At 44.7% G+C, this 13,856-nt stretch overlaps 9 protein-coding genes across 9 annotated transcripts; 5 read left to right on the forward strand and 4 right to left on the reverse strand. All coding sequences in view use genetic code 12, as the record gives it.

The window, feature by feature from the left end:
• Nucleotides 1–868: 868 nt before the first annotated feature.
• PSN45_000810 (uncharacterized protein) lies at nt 869–2,478 on the reverse strand (the record flags this gene model as incomplete). The annotated part of the gene is made up of 3 exons (XM_066157527.1): nt 869–1,101; nt 1,499–1,551; nt 2,129–2,478. 3 exons carry the CDS (start codon nt 2,476–2,478, stop codon nt 869–871), a joined length of 636 nt encoding a protein of 211 aa, XP_066013624.1.
• A 115-nt stretch (nt 2,479–2,593) lies between these two features.
• On the forward strand, nt 2,594–3,559 carry PSN45_000811 (uncharacterized protein; the record flags this gene model as incomplete). Its single annotated transcript, XM_006688207.2, has 1 exon — nt 2,594–3,559. The coding sequence occupies one exon, from the start codon at nt 2,594–2,596 to the stop codon at nt 3,557–3,559; it is 966 nt and encodes a 321-aa protein (XP_006688270.1).
• A 73-nt stretch (nt 3,560–3,632) lies between these two features.
• PSN45_000812 (uncharacterized protein) lies at nt 3,633–4,784 on the forward strand (the record flags this gene model as incomplete). Its single annotated transcript, XM_006688208.2, has 1 exon — nt 3,633–4,784. The coding sequence occupies one exon, from the start codon at nt 3,633–3,635 to the stop codon at nt 4,782–4,784; it is 1,152 nt and encodes a 383-aa protein (XP_006688271.1).
• Nucleotides 4,785–4,938: 154 nt separating this feature from the next.
• EFM4 (Protein-lysine N-methyltransferase efm4) lies at nt 4,939–5,724 on the reverse strand (the record flags this gene model as incomplete). The annotated part of the gene is made up of 2 exons (XM_006688210.2): nt 4,939–5,629; nt 5,678–5,724. The coding sequence occupies 2 exons, from the start codon at nt 5,722–5,724 to the stop codon at nt 4,939–4,941; spliced, it is 738 nt and encodes a 245-aa protein (XP_006688273.1).
• Nucleotides 5,725–5,817: 93 nt separating this feature from the next.
• MSI1 (Chromatin assembly complex, subunit 3) lies at nt 5,818–7,134 on the forward strand (the record flags this gene model as incomplete). The annotated part of the gene is made up of 1 exon (XM_006688211.2): nt 5,818–7,134. The coding sequence occupies one exon, from the start codon at nt 5,818–5,820 to the stop codon at nt 7,132–7,134; it is 1,317 nt and encodes a 438-aa protein (XP_006688274.1).
• A 209-nt stretch (nt 7,135–7,343) lies between these two features.
• ATP4 (atp4 subunit B of the stator stalk of mitochondrial F1F0 ATP synthase) lies at nt 7,344–8,253 on the reverse strand (the record flags this gene model as incomplete). The annotated part of the gene is made up of 2 exons (XM_006688213.2): nt 7,344–7,974; nt 8,192–8,253. 2 exons carry the CDS (start codon nt 8,251–8,253, stop codon nt 7,344–7,346), a joined length of 693 nt encoding a protein of 230 aa, XP_006688276.2.
• A 225-nt stretch (nt 8,254–8,478) lies between these two features.
• On the reverse strand, nt 8,479–9,985 carry PSN45_000816 (alpha/beta-hydrolase; the record flags this gene model as incomplete). Its single annotated transcript, XM_066157528.1, has 2 exons — nt 8,479–8,948; nt 8,998–9,985. The coding sequence occupies 2 exons, from the start codon at nt 9,983–9,985 to the stop codon at nt 8,479–8,481; spliced, it is 1,458 nt and encodes a 485-aa protein (XP_066013625.1).
• An 82-nt stretch (nt 9,986–10,067) lies between these two features.
• On the forward strand, nt 10,068–10,910 carry PSN45_000817 (uncharacterized protein; the record flags this gene model as incomplete). The annotated part of the gene is made up of 1 exon (XM_006688215.2): nt 10,068–10,910. One exon carries the CDS (start codon nt 10,068–10,070, stop codon nt 10,908–10,910), a length of 843 nt encoding a protein of 280 aa, XP_006688278.1.
• An 88-nt stretch (nt 10,911–10,998) lies between these two features.
• TPO5 (polyamine transporter tpo5) lies at nt 10,999–12,888 on the forward strand (the record flags this gene model as incomplete). Its single annotated transcript, XM_006688216.2, has 1 exon — nt 10,999–12,888. The coding sequence occupies one exon, from the start codon at nt 10,999–11,001 to the stop codon at nt 12,886–12,888; it is 1,890 nt and encodes a 629-aa protein (XP_006688279.1).
• Between the last annotated feature and the right edge of the window lie 968 nt (nt 12,889–13,856).

Genomic DNA, 13,856 nt, shown 5'->3' on the forward strand with positions numbered 1-13,856 from the left:
AACAGTACAAAAAGCTAGTAGTGGTATCGATCAGATTTAACAAGAAAAAATTTTGGTTATTTTTGCGCAAATTGGGTGAGAGAAAAATCTACTGCGCTAACATGAAACCGCCAAGGGATCTCCGGAACTTGACGTAGGAGCCCAAATACGCTTATTCTAGCATGGTGATAAGTTCACTGATTATTTGTATGAGTATACATGGTTCCGAGTGGGGTCCGTGCTGCATCCATACATCTGTGTACTATTTAGCGTCATTATTAGCACCGATGCAAAAAAAAGACAGACGCGATCGCTCCTACCAAAAATTTCACCTAGTGCCGGTTTTATTTTACGGGTGCGAAAAATCTCCAAGGGGCGGGAGATTTTTAGTGGGATCAGGAACCAGGAGACAAGGTAGATTTAGGTCGAGAATGTATTAATGTGGTATGAATCAGTGGGATATGGAATTGGATGGGGTATTTGAAGTGCAGTGGGTGTTTGCCATACATATTTGCCATGATAGGTGTGCCAATTCGACTGGCATCAACAGTAGCCGTTTCCACTGTAGATGAAAATCGGTAGAGAAAAGACTTGCAATTAAACCTTTCTTCGATCCTTTCTGAGCGTTGGTACTCTTTAGAATTGACAGAAACTAAGACGAGTTCGGGTAATTTAGTGCTGCTTTACGAGATATGAGCATTGTACGTCCATCCTCTGCCTTTGCAAAATAAGAAATGTGGTAATCGCGGTGTAGCATTGTAATAAAGTCGGAATACTTCTACTTATTCAATATAGCTACATTTATTCGACAAAATGAACTGTGCTGTTTGCTGCAACAAATAGACACTTTATAACTAATAGTTCATGATTCTATTCACCTCATGAACGATTACACTTCGTTTTTATCCCCATTTATCTCGGCTGAACCATATACATCAATTTCAATATAGTCATCACTGTCTTCGAATTCATAACTAACCTTTGTCCCCGCAGATAAGTCGCTCACAACACAACCTGAACTGTTACAGTCGATAAACATGGACACTGTTTGCACATAACTTGGTTCACTTTCAGTAGATGTACAAAATTCAGTACCACAAGTAAACGTCGTGTTAGTTCCCTCTGCCGTACAACTAGCGAACAAAGTCAAAAAAAAAATAAGAACCACAACATCGGACTCCATTTATGTCTATTGGCTGCGCTTTTTGATTTCTTCACGCCACTAGATGGTTTTAACTTGGTAGATCCATAAGCCCCGATCGTTAAATCGCCATATTCACTATATGAGAAGTTTCTAGTAATATTGAAACCTGTATTATTGAAAAAATAACCGGAATTACTGCAAGTGAATTTCAACGGGAAAGAAGTATTAGTAGTGACAAGTTTCAAGCTCATTTTGCTTTTCAAATCTAACATGTATGCTGTTCCAGCTTTATTTATAATTTGGGGACGGGTTTGAAAAAGCGGGAATTGGCCGTGCTTTACAGTGGTTTAAGATCATTCGTATAAAGTTGCTTACTCATTTTATTCTTCACTGGTTTACCAACTTCGTCGTATAATACTAAAAATAACCTAGTAGCCAATTTCCGTCTTGAAAGATTTCCGCAAAAGGAGAAAGTTGTATAGAAGGTCTTATTGTAGCAGCTATATGACTTCCTAAAGTTCAATTTATATGTAAGTAGTTTATTGCATTCAGTTCTTGGTAACCGTGAAACTGGAATACGACCTGTTTAAGCTGACAAATATTTGAAGATCATTAAAATAAACCAAACACAGAAATATTAAAAAGGGAAGCGATGGTTAAAAGATTAAGGAGAGATGTGACTCCCATTAAAGATAAGGCATAAAGCTAATTTCATTAAAGAATTGAAAATAGATAAGAATGTAAAAACTAGATAATGCGACAAGGAGTTGTGCTATTTCCTATTGCCTTGGAAAACACTGGTAGGGTAGGTGCTCCCAGTGGTATAGTGAATCTTCTGCTTAGGGCTATCCTCTGCCATGAGCTCTCGCTACCATGAGCTACGGCTGGTACACATATCATTAATTCAAGTCACTGTTACCATTGTGCACTGCTCGTGCTGCTCCTTGTACTCACCTTGTGCTCTCCTATGGATCGTGGCCCACCACCAACCCCACTACACGATACCGCTTGCGAAAAAACTGGATCCACTTGTCCACCGCCTGATGCTGCTTATCACTGAAATCATCTGTGCTCCAGGTATCTACCGCCTCGTCACCATCCTTTCGTATCACCAACTTGTTTAGCCCCAACAACCGGGTGACATCTCTGCCTACCAATTTGTGATACGACTTGCCAGGCCCATAGTTTTTGGGGTTGGACGTGACATCGTACACGAATCCTCTTATCGCTAAATAGATTTCGGGCTTGTGGGAACCGTCATACGCCGCTAGCTCCGGTCGGGTGAACATTGGGAGTTTATTGATGTCGACTGACGTGTTATACTGCTCAATCTCTTGGTTCTCCGTGCCAAACATACTGTGGATATTTGTAGTCACCACAGTGTGCAAATGAGATTATCACTAGTATTTTCGCGGTGTGGTAATAGTGCGCGCTACTTCTTGTACTCTTCGCAAACCCAGTTTTCTCAAGATGCAACAGCCAGATCAGTCCGAACGGTACCCTGCCGCCATTCAGAAGCTCTTCCGGCCACGGCTCCCTCTACCGTTCATCCCACCCACCGACTATGCCAGCAATACTCGAAAAACTGCCTCCATAACCCCCATTCTGGCCTATGCCTTACTCATACGAAACTACGTGGACCAGGAGCTACCACAAATCGAAGCCGAGCGCCAGTCGCCTGACAAAACACCCTTCCAGATCCAGGCCGAGAAGACTCAGCGCCGCCGCCTCGACATCCAGAAATCCCGCCAGCGGCAGCTTACAGACTGGAATAACCCCGAACTTCTTCTCCAAAACGAAAAAGACTTCATGAAAGACCCGTACCGTACGGTGTTTGTGTCACGGTTGGACTACTCGCTCGGGGAGATCGACGTTTCCAAGCACTTCTCCCGGTTCGGGCCCATCGAATCCGTCAGAATCATCCGAAGCTCATCTACCGGCAAATCTAGAGGATACGGGTTTATAGTGTTTGAAAAAGACACCGATGCCAAAAGTTGCATACGTGAGCTAGCACCAACCGGCCTTAAGATCGGACCCGGCTCCCGTACTATCTTGGTCGACATGGAGCGAGGACGACTTGTGCGCAACTGGCTCCCCAGACGTCTCGGCGGTGGACTAGGAGGAAGACACTACACCAAACCCAACTCGCGGTTTTCGACCAACGCCTCAGCCGCCGCCTCGGGAAGAAAATTGAACTTGTCCATGAACCCTTACCAGCAGGAGTTCAAACCGAGGTCGTCTGCCCCTCCAGGCGCATCTGCGGTCCCATCTCAAACTGCATTCACATCGCATCCAGGGTTTTCAACTACCACTACAACCAAACCACTGGCTTCCACGTCGGCGAAGGACCGCTACGGCAAGTACTCGCTGTATGCACCGCAATCTGCCGCCAGCTCGGCTCAGCGCTCTAGCAAAAGCATTAGACAACCTAAATAGACCACTTCTCTCTCAATGCTCACGTTCCATTTTCCAGTTCAGTTTCGCATTCTCATTTTCTCCGTCAATACAAATGTCTCTGGAAACCCATACTGGCACCAAAAGGAGCCTTGATACCGGAGACGGTGATACTAAGCGGTTAAAGCCGGAGCCTGGCTTATCGACTTCCACAGATGACTTGGAGTCGTTGAAACAGCTGATAAAAGCCGAACTTCTAGCATCTTTTGAAGACAAGTTCGCCGCCATACACAGTGAACTAAACGACTTGAAAAACAAATACAACCTGCTCATCAAACCAAACCCGCCCCCATTGCCACCACGTGACACATCCACAGTGGCCACCGCCCCCACCTTTGGCGCTGTCTCGAAACCTCCGGTGTTGAATCGAGTTTCTGAGAATGGAACCCCAGAACTATCCAAACCAAAACACACATTTGGCGGAACCCTGTTCGACTTCAAGCCCGCTGTCGCTACCCCCACAACTTCGTTAGCCGACGAAAACCGAGTCACAGATACTCCAAAGGACAAGTCTGATGGCTCTACCAACTCCACTCCTGGTAAACATGTGTTTGGAGCTACCACGTCATTCGGCAACGCTTCTGTGTTGAACAAAATGGCGGAAAGAAAGAACGTCTTTGCCGACTTACCGTCTTCGGCTTCTGTCAATGCGGGCCTGGCCTCTTCGTTCGGTGCCAACACCAAATTTTCCAATGCATTCCGCAACTCTACTGCAAAGAAATCGTTTTTAGACGAGGAGCCACAAAAAGACTCAGAAGAAGAACCTCAGGATGGCCAGCCTTCTCAGCAGTACAAACAAGTGGACTTGGAGCCCGTCAAAAACACCACGGGTGAGGAAGATGAAAAGTCACATTTCAACTCACTTTGTAAGTTGTTTGAACTCGACTTTGAACATATGAAGGACGGGTGGAAAGAACGTGGGTTGGGCCAGATACATTTGAACCAGTCGATCAAAGATCCTACACAGGTGAGGTTGGTGATGAGGTCGCACGGGTTATTGCGAGTGATATTAAACTCCAAGATCACCAAGAATACCGAAACTCACAAGGGGCTAGAGGCCAGCTTGACACCTGGAAAGTTCTTTCGGTTCAATGCGGTTAATGAGTGTGGGCAGCCAGTGCAGTATTTGTTGAAGTTTTCTAACGAGGGACTTCGAGATGACTTGGTGGAGAAGATTGAGAATTTAAAGGACCAGATGGAGAAGTAGAGCCCAAAGCGAAGAGAAGTCGAACACAGACTCCTTGTACTATTTACTGCTCGCTACTTGTATACTTATAAAGTCGGTAAATACAACTGTGCTACACTTGTAGTACTAAATATAATATACATCTCATTGTACTCTTGAGTCTATACAATCTATGCTACTCTTTAATGAATGCTATGCTACAAATGGTCGAACCTTTGACTCCTCCGAACTCAAAAACCGGGTACGTGATCTTATCCCACACCTTCAACTCAGTCTCTTTAGTAATAATCTTCACCAACTCTTCTTCAGTGAAGTTACACGACGTTATCAAAAGTATTGAGTCCCTGTGCATTAGCTTCTCCACCTGTGACCCATACACATCCATGCCTATTTTCCCATCAAGGTCTTCCACAGGTTCTTGGTTGAGTGCAATAGCATCCAAAGTCCCTTTGTCCAAAAGTATATCGTACTTTTCTCGATTTGCATCCAAAAAGTCGCTTTGTTTCTTCAACAAGTCCACTTGTTCAAATTCAAACCTTTGGTCTTCATACTTCTTGGATTTGATCTTGTTTGAGAAGTCCACTGACTCGGCAGAGTAGTCGATGCCCTTGAAGTTGTAATCGACTTGCACGTCTAACTCTTGCTCAAAGTCATCATACATCTGAAACAACAAATGGCCGTTGCCGGTTCCCAAGTCTATGATGTTTAAAGTATCATAATGGCGTGGAAGCTCGCCGTCATTGATCTTCTGGATCAAAAACTCAATCATCTTCAGTTCTGCATCGGAATCATCGAACCAACACTCTCCTGTATCGTCTTCATTATGTTCAAAGTTGCCGATTTCTCGTTCATAAAATGTGTTCCAGCTGTTCTGTTAGTATCTCATGCATTTAAGGGGGAGGCTGTGTACATACTATTCCTGTGTCCCCAATTTGGATGAATTAAGCCGTATATCACTCATGCCAAAGGCCAGAGAAATTTTTCACGCACCTAACCGATAAGATGCGCAAACCCCAAATAAAACGCGTAAACACCAGCGCTTTGAACTGGAATCATGAGCACAATTATTGATGCTCCTTTAGCCACAGACCCTGATAGCGGGCCGTTACTCGACCAGCAAGCACATTCAAACTACAGGATATGGAAGAAAAACACACCCTTCTTATACGACTACATTTCCACTCACGCTTTGCTCTGGCCGTCCATGACGATTCAGTTCTTTCCAGACTTGGACAAACCATCCGACAACCAGATACCGCCCACCACCCAACAGTCCAAAGATATAGATCATAATGTCGTGTATCAGCGGTTGTTATTGGGGACTTTCACCTCAAACCAGGCAGTGGACAGTATTTCGATATTGCAGTTGCCGTACTACGACAACTTGAACAAGCACTTGAACATCGACAAATTGAACTACAATCCTGATAAACTGGAATTCGAAATGACCACTGTTCCCAAGAAGAAGATGTCGATGCTACAGAAAATCAACCATCTCGGAGACGTCAACAAGTTGGTGTACATGCCACAGAACCCAGATGTGCTTGTCAGTGGGAACGATTATGGATCGTTGGTGATATACGATCGAACCAAGCATTCGAGCTACAAGAATACCAGCGACTCGGAGGACATTAACAAACCTCAACTAACGTTACAGTCCTCGAACCAAGGTGAGGGAGAACAAATCTTTGCTGTAGACTGGAACAAACAGAAGGAAGGAACCATCGTGTCGGGGAAAATGAACGGGAGTGTTAACATCCACGATATCAAAAGTCTGTTCACGAGCACGGACTCTACTGACATCCATCCGCTTCGGACCTATGACTGCTTTTTTCATGGAGTGAATGATGTGCAGTGGGTTCCGGACCACGAAGCGATTTTTGCATTTGTAGATGAAGGTGGTGCATTCAAACTTGTCGACACCAGAACCACTGGCTCGACGGCCATTGACAGATCAATAACACAGGGCCCTGCCAATACGCTAAGCTTTAACCCCCAAAACCTGGCATACACGGTAATTGGTGATGGGTCTGGAAATATCCTGGTGTGGGACATAAGGAATATCAAGCATAGCGGTTCTGAAGTGTTGACCATACAGAAAGCGCACGATGAGGTGATCACTCGGGTGAAATGGCATCCGAAGTTCCATAGTGTGTTTGGTTCTTCTTCTGGTGATAAGACCGTCAAGATCTTTGATGTCGGCCAGTGCGAGAAGAACAATGGAATGGTGTTTGTGCACAGTGGACACATGCTTGGAGTCAATGACTTTGACTGGTCATTGCATGATGACTGGATGGTTGGAAGTGTAGCGGACGACAACTCTTTACACGTATGGAAGCCTTCGTATGATATAGTCAAAGGATACAAGTGAAATGAATGAGTCAAGTATAGTAAAGTCACACATAGTCAAGAATAAAAGTCACTACATAGTCAAGAATCAAAATCAAGTGACTGATGGATGATATCTTTACCTGCAAAGGCTGCTCTCAATAGTTTTGTATTCTATACTATTTAATGTGAATAAATTAGTTCTGGGCTAATTTTCATAAGTGGATCGTGTAGGTTCAGAGTTGTGAATGCTTAAGCCTTGGCGAATAACTTTTCAACCTCAGCAACCGATTCAGCCAATACTCTTTCTTGGAACTTAGGGTTCTCGATTTCCTTGTTGACCTTATCCAACACAGACTTGATTAATTGGTCTTGTTCCAATTGTCTCTGTTGTTGTTCGAATCTGACCCATGAGTCCAAAGTGGATTTGGCTTCGGCCACAACCGCAGCCTTTTGCTTCAATTCAAAAGACTTGGCTTCCAACTCGGCGGTTTCCTTGGAAATGGCAAACAATTGCTTGGTGGTGTCAACCACATCCTTCAATTGGGAAACAGAGGTGATTCTGTCGTTCACGGCAGAAATGTGCTTTGCTCTGGATTCGTTCAACAATTGGTTGACCTTCTTCACTTCACCGTCAGCCCATTCGGTGTACAATGGGGCCACAGCCTTAGCACACAAGGCAACGAAGGCAGCGAAAGTGGCTACCAAAATGGTTTCATCGTGAATAATAATCAATTCGTTGGAGATTCCGTACACGGCGGCAGCAGCACTGGTGGCTAAGAAGCCGGTCTTGGACAAGTAGTTGTTACCGGGCATGGCATCGACGATAGAAGTGGCCTTTTGTTTTGGTTCAACGGGTGTGGACATGTAACGCAAACCAATTCTGTTAAAGTTAGTATAAAGACGTATATGGTTGGTAGAGACCACAATTGGCGAATGGCAGTCAGGAGATACTGAAGGCACACGGCATCGGAATAAAGCTGGCTTTCACAATGCTAATTCAAGAATTTGTGTTTTCAGGGACTCTCGGACGACGAGTTCAACATCTCCACAATTGCAGTCGACAATTGGATCCAACGCAACAAGGACAATCGACATACGGTGCTGGTCTGGCAGCCATTCTGACGGTTGGAGCTAAGGCTCTAACGGCGAATCTGTTCATTAAAGACATGTTTTTTTTGGAACAACGGGTTTGTGAAAAATTCAAACTTTTCTTCCAACCTTTCTCAGCGAGGATCGGATTGGACAATTTTCTCGAAATGATTGGGCGAGACTCGACTGCCTATTTGGGAAGCATACGCGCCCGCACCCGCACATACCCAGAAACTTATGGGTCGTACATTTATCTATATAGTCAGTGGTGATTTGTAAACGTATGTGGAGGCAACTAGTGCCGGTCGTTGAATTTATCTTGGAGTGCCTTATTGATAACCTTGTTGGTTTGAGACCGTGCGAGGTCAAATTGGTCTTGAAGTGCCTCTTTTAGGTCTTTGTTGTGCACCAGCGGCTGTTTGGGGCCAGAAGAGACAGTTTCGGGCTGGAACGCCATATAGGCAATTTCCCGGGACTTAGCCATTATCCGATCCTGGATATCTTTGGCCAAGATCTCGACCGTCTCGTCGCCCGAAATACGGAGGATCTGAGGAGTGTTTGGGATGTTTTGGTGGGTGTTGGGACCTGATGCTGGTTCCTCAGGAATGGATATTTCTGGGTCTTGGTCGATAGTGACAGCACCTTCGGTGATGGAGGAGGTGGATCCTTTCTTCCGCTCGGCCCGAAGACGTGCTATACGTTCTCTGCGTTGTCGTGCTTCTTCTTCGAGAGATGTCATAATGAGATTTTCAATGGTGCGAGTTGCTGCAAAAATACTTCATAAAGGCCATATATAAGATATACTAAAATTTACTGCCCAAGTAGTCATTAATGATGTTCACCAAGAACGGGTCGGTAAGTTGCATGTGTGGGCCTTCGAGATCCAAAAGCTCCAAGGCCCCCTTTTTGTCGAGAGTCTTCAACCCAAGCACATCGTACTTGTACATGTCTGTGAACCTTAAAGGAATCACCGCTCCAGTATCCCTGTCGATATCTCCAAACTGGGCAGACGTCTTCGGGACAACCGTGGTGTCATCGAGGAACTGGACCAATACAAACTTATTCAACTGCCGCATCTTCTGTGTGTACTTGGAGTGATAGGTTTCAAGCAGTTCATTGTTGATATCTGCGAGGAAACTCGAGTACTTCATATATTTTTCAAGGTCGTAGGGATCTCTGAAGTACTGGGCGGGTATCACCGAGTGTTGCACTGAAGAAAACCACACCTGTTTCTTAAGGAGGTTGTTCCGCTGGCGACACACCCAGTCATGGGGATCTGAGCATAGTGGTAGGTCCATCACCCCCATGTGTGGAGACCCAAACGTCACGAGATTGTGGATATTAACCGCATCACACCGCTCGTGAAGAGCCCGAAGAAAAAGGCCTCCTTGTGAGTTTCCAAGGCCATCAAACCCATCCACCAACTCCAGCATGTTGCCGATCTGCTCGCAAACACTTTGAATATTCTTGTTCATATCCCCTACTAGCGAGCTCTGTTCATCTTTAGACAGATCATTGTCAAGTCTGATGCGGTAAACCTCCACCTCCGGGTGAAACTGTCCAATGAGTTCTTCCATGTGCCGAATCCCGGACGAGTTGTAGTTGTCGCCAAGTCCATGCCAGATTACAACCGGTCTGCGGCGGTCATAGATGCCCATTTGCGTATTTGGATTTTGAGCGGGTGCAAACGCCTTTTCGATATATACGGAGGCAGAGGGCCCTGAAGCCAAGTTAAGTTCGTCAGCTATGCTGTTGCCGGAAGTGACGAGCAATAAGGGTCTGAGTAGCCAATTTATGTGCATTGATATGCCTGCTGTGGTGTCACTCAACTCCACATTTTCGCGCAACGAGCCAAACAGAAAAAAAATCCATCACCATCTCATCATGTCCGCTCCGTTCAAACTAGGGCGGGACTCGCTTGAGGAGACAAAAAAATCCCTCCGGGCGCTTAAAAGGCACTCTAAGGCTGCAGAACCAGTGTACTTCACTATCAATACTACAAAGCCGTTGGTCAGAGCCAAGGACTACACTCCCAGAGTGATTCCGTTGACCAACCCTTTGGACAAACTAGGGAACAAATCGGTGCTACTCATCACCAAAGACCCTTCGACCCCATATCGACATCCTCTTACTGAGAAGGACTCGCCTACCGAAGACGTCTTCAACCAGATCTACACCGTCACCAAGCTCAGGCGTATGACAAGCAATCAGAAGAAAGCCATCGGAGTATTCAAAGAGTTCGACATAATAGTGGCAGACCACCGAGTTCACAAACTCTTACCGGATATTCTAGGTGCACAGTTCTATGTGAAAAACAAGAAGATTCCTTTTGTGGTACAAATGGCTCCTGCTGACCCCAACGCTAAACTCGTCAAGACGTCCAAGTCCCATAAGCTCAAAGACGAGCGATGCGAACCCAAGTACGTCAAGGGCCAAATGAACTCTATTGCCAAAAATACATACTGCATTATTCCTGCCAACGGGACATTCATGTCGATCAAGGTGGGGTTCACCAATTGGCCCACCGACAAACTTGTGGCTAATATCAACGATATATTGGTGTATTTCATGGAGAAAAAATACCCATCTGGAGGGTTGATCACCAACAAATCCATGATTGAAAGCATCCACATCAAAACCAGCGACAGTATTAGCTTGCCGGTCTACCGGTCCACTCCCCAGGACTCCGATCCCTCTTCCTCCGACTTCAGCGACAACGATTTATAGCATATACATTAATCTATAACATTTTGCAGCATGTTCGAGCGCGCGCTGTAACCGCACTTTTGGCAGAACGTTTTATCCAGTCAAATCAATGGCAGACAATGCACAGCACGGCGGAGACCTTCCCGTGCCGAATACGCTGGGTTCTCCCCATCCGTCGGCGCCAGGAGCATCGTACATGTCATATCTCCCGAACAACACCTTCGGAACGTTGAGGCCTGCTACATTATTACGAAACCTTTTAGAGCCGGAGGACGAAAACGAGGTGGAAGAGATCGAACACTTCAAATATAAGCAGGTTCTTGATAGGAAGTTGACGGTGAAGTCAATTATTGGCTTGAGTTTTTCGATCATGGGAGTTCCGTTTGGAATGTCTTCTACCCTATGGATTACCTTGGTTGATGGAGGGAATGTTACCATGTTATACGGATGGATCATTGTATCTTTCTTCAGTTTGTGTGTCATCTTAAGTCTCGCTGAGATCATCTCCAAGTACCCCACGTCCGGAGGAGTCTATCATTTCAGTGCTTTATTGAGTAATGAAAGATATTCGTTGATTAGTTCCTGGTACACCGGTTGGTTATTATTGATTGGATCCTGGACTTATATTGTATCCATCCAGTTTGCAGGCGCCCAGTTTATTTTGTCCATTTTCGGACTCAAGAACTCCTACTACAAAGAGGATATCATGTTGGTGTTGCTTGTTTATTATGCGATGTTGTTATTCAGCGGGTTCATCAACTGGAAATTCCCCAAGTATTTGGAGAAAATTAACCGGGCTTGTATCATCTGGTCGTTGGGAACGACATTGGCGATCGACTTTTTACTCATTTTTTTCGCCAAACGGACCCACTCTATCAAGGAGATTCTAACTACCTTTGACAACTCCAGATCAGGTTGGCCTGATCCTCTTGCCTTTATTGTGGGTTTGGCGGGCTCTGCTTATACCATCAACGGGTTTGGTTTGATTTTCTCCATGACCGACGAGGTCAAAAACCCTGAAAGAAACATGCCCAAGGGAGTCATTAGCTCACTTTTCATCACGTTCTTCAACGGGCTAATCTTCATTTTACCGGTACTAATTATTCTTCCTGAAATGAAGTTGCTTCTAGACGAGACACCCGAGATCATGCCAATTGACTTGATCTTCAAGTTCTCCATTGAGTCGTACGTGGTGTCATTCTTGTTGGTGATGCTTTTGATTGTGACGGTGTTGTTCCAGGCAATTGGCTCGGTTACCACCGCTTCAAGAACTACCTACGCCTTTGCTCGTGATGGAGGGTTGCCGTACAAGGAAAGGTGGTTGTCTGTGGACTCTGTAGAAGAAGATGTGGTGCCCAAGAATGCTATACTTTTGTCGATGGGGATCTCTGCGGTATTGCCGGCTATCGCTGTGATTTCGGAGTCAGCCTTTAACTCGTTTATGGGGTCTTGTGTTATGACGTTGACGCTTTCCAATGGGGTTCCTATTCTTTGTCTCATGTTGAACAAAAGAAGAAAGGTGAAAGGAGGAGCATTTAGACTCCGCAAAGTTGGGTATATCATCAATGGCCTCTCGTGTTTCTGGGTGGTGTTGGTTTGCTTGGTCATGTCGATGCCTCCTGTAATAAAGGGTTTGACGTGGTCCAGAATGAACTATGCCAGCGTGGTGACTGTGGGGTTTTTGGCGTTTGCTACGCTAGGATACAAATTATGGGGGCAGAAGAGCTTCGAGGGACCCAAGGTTGATACCGACTACTTTGAGTTGCACAACCTCAATGCTCCTGGAAGAAGTAATCTAAACTCGGCAAACGATTCGTTTGTGGTCATTGATGACGAGGAAGATAACACTTTTGAAGCAGATGGCCGCAAAATCTCGTACGAGCCTCCAAAGCCCGTGTCTCCAAGTTATAGAGGAAGCATTTCTTCTGGGTCCAACAAGTTTGAAGTGGGGGACAATGATGATACTGAGGTACTTTTTGATGCATCGAGGGAATTATAGACAATCTACATATGAAAAGGCATTGATTTTACATACAGTAAGATATTGATTTATAGATACAAGACAATGCATTGCTTTATAGATATATTCAAGGCGCTCTACACATCGTGTGTTGAGTGAGTAGGTACAGCAGAGTGTGCAATACACAGCCAATCAATTTCATACCCCTATTTGAATGGATATCTAGTCATCCATCACCAGGGTTTAATGTCAATAGCTGAACGTTCAAATTTGAAAATGTATATTATCTAGCTAACAGATATCCCTGCAAAAAAATCACATTCTTTGCTACTGACGAAACTGAAATGGACGAGCCAAACAAAGAATCATGCTTTAACATCTAATGTTTAAAAAAAGGAGGAACATTAACTAAGGTCGTAGTTAACTTCTCAAGCAATGACGCAAGAAAGAACTGGAACACCCAGACCCAGAGTATATTTCTTGTTGTCCTTAGTTTCAGACTTGGTAGTTTTAGTTTGTTTTTGAGCGGCCATTGTTAAAAGATTGAGTTATTGAATAATGAGCTAAAGAAAGGGGAATCGGGTACCCTTTTATACTTTTGCTATCCCCAACCACTGGAATATCCATATATAATAAACCTCTAAAAGGTGTGGTGGTGGTTTAAAACAATTACTAGTTTGAGTCTTCTCAATAGGTTGGCTGCGAATAAAGTTTGTTTCACAGTAGTGGGAAAATTACCCTTTTTGGTCTCATCAATAGGACCGCCGAAGATGCCATAAAAAATAAAATAAAGCTGCCTGATAAGAACGATTGGGGAAGCCCTACCGGGTAATATATTGAGGAACATGAAACAATAAGACAATCAAAAATAAGAGATAGCCAACTAAAAGGGCAACTCCGTGTATGATTTCCTGGAACACTTTAAGTCCATATGTTAATGACGCTGAGCATTCATCAATTTACAAGGTAAGTAAATGCTAGCAAACATTCAAAAGGGGTCTTTTAGA

The sequence above is a fragment of the Yamadazyma tenuis genome, chromosome 1, assembly GCF_029203305.1.
Source record: "Yamadazyma tenuis chromosome 1, complete sequence".
In the NCBI taxonomy this organism is placed as follows: Eukaryota; Fungi; Ascomycota; class Pichiomycetes; order Serinales; family Debaryomycetaceae; genus Yamadazyma; species Yamadazyma tenuis.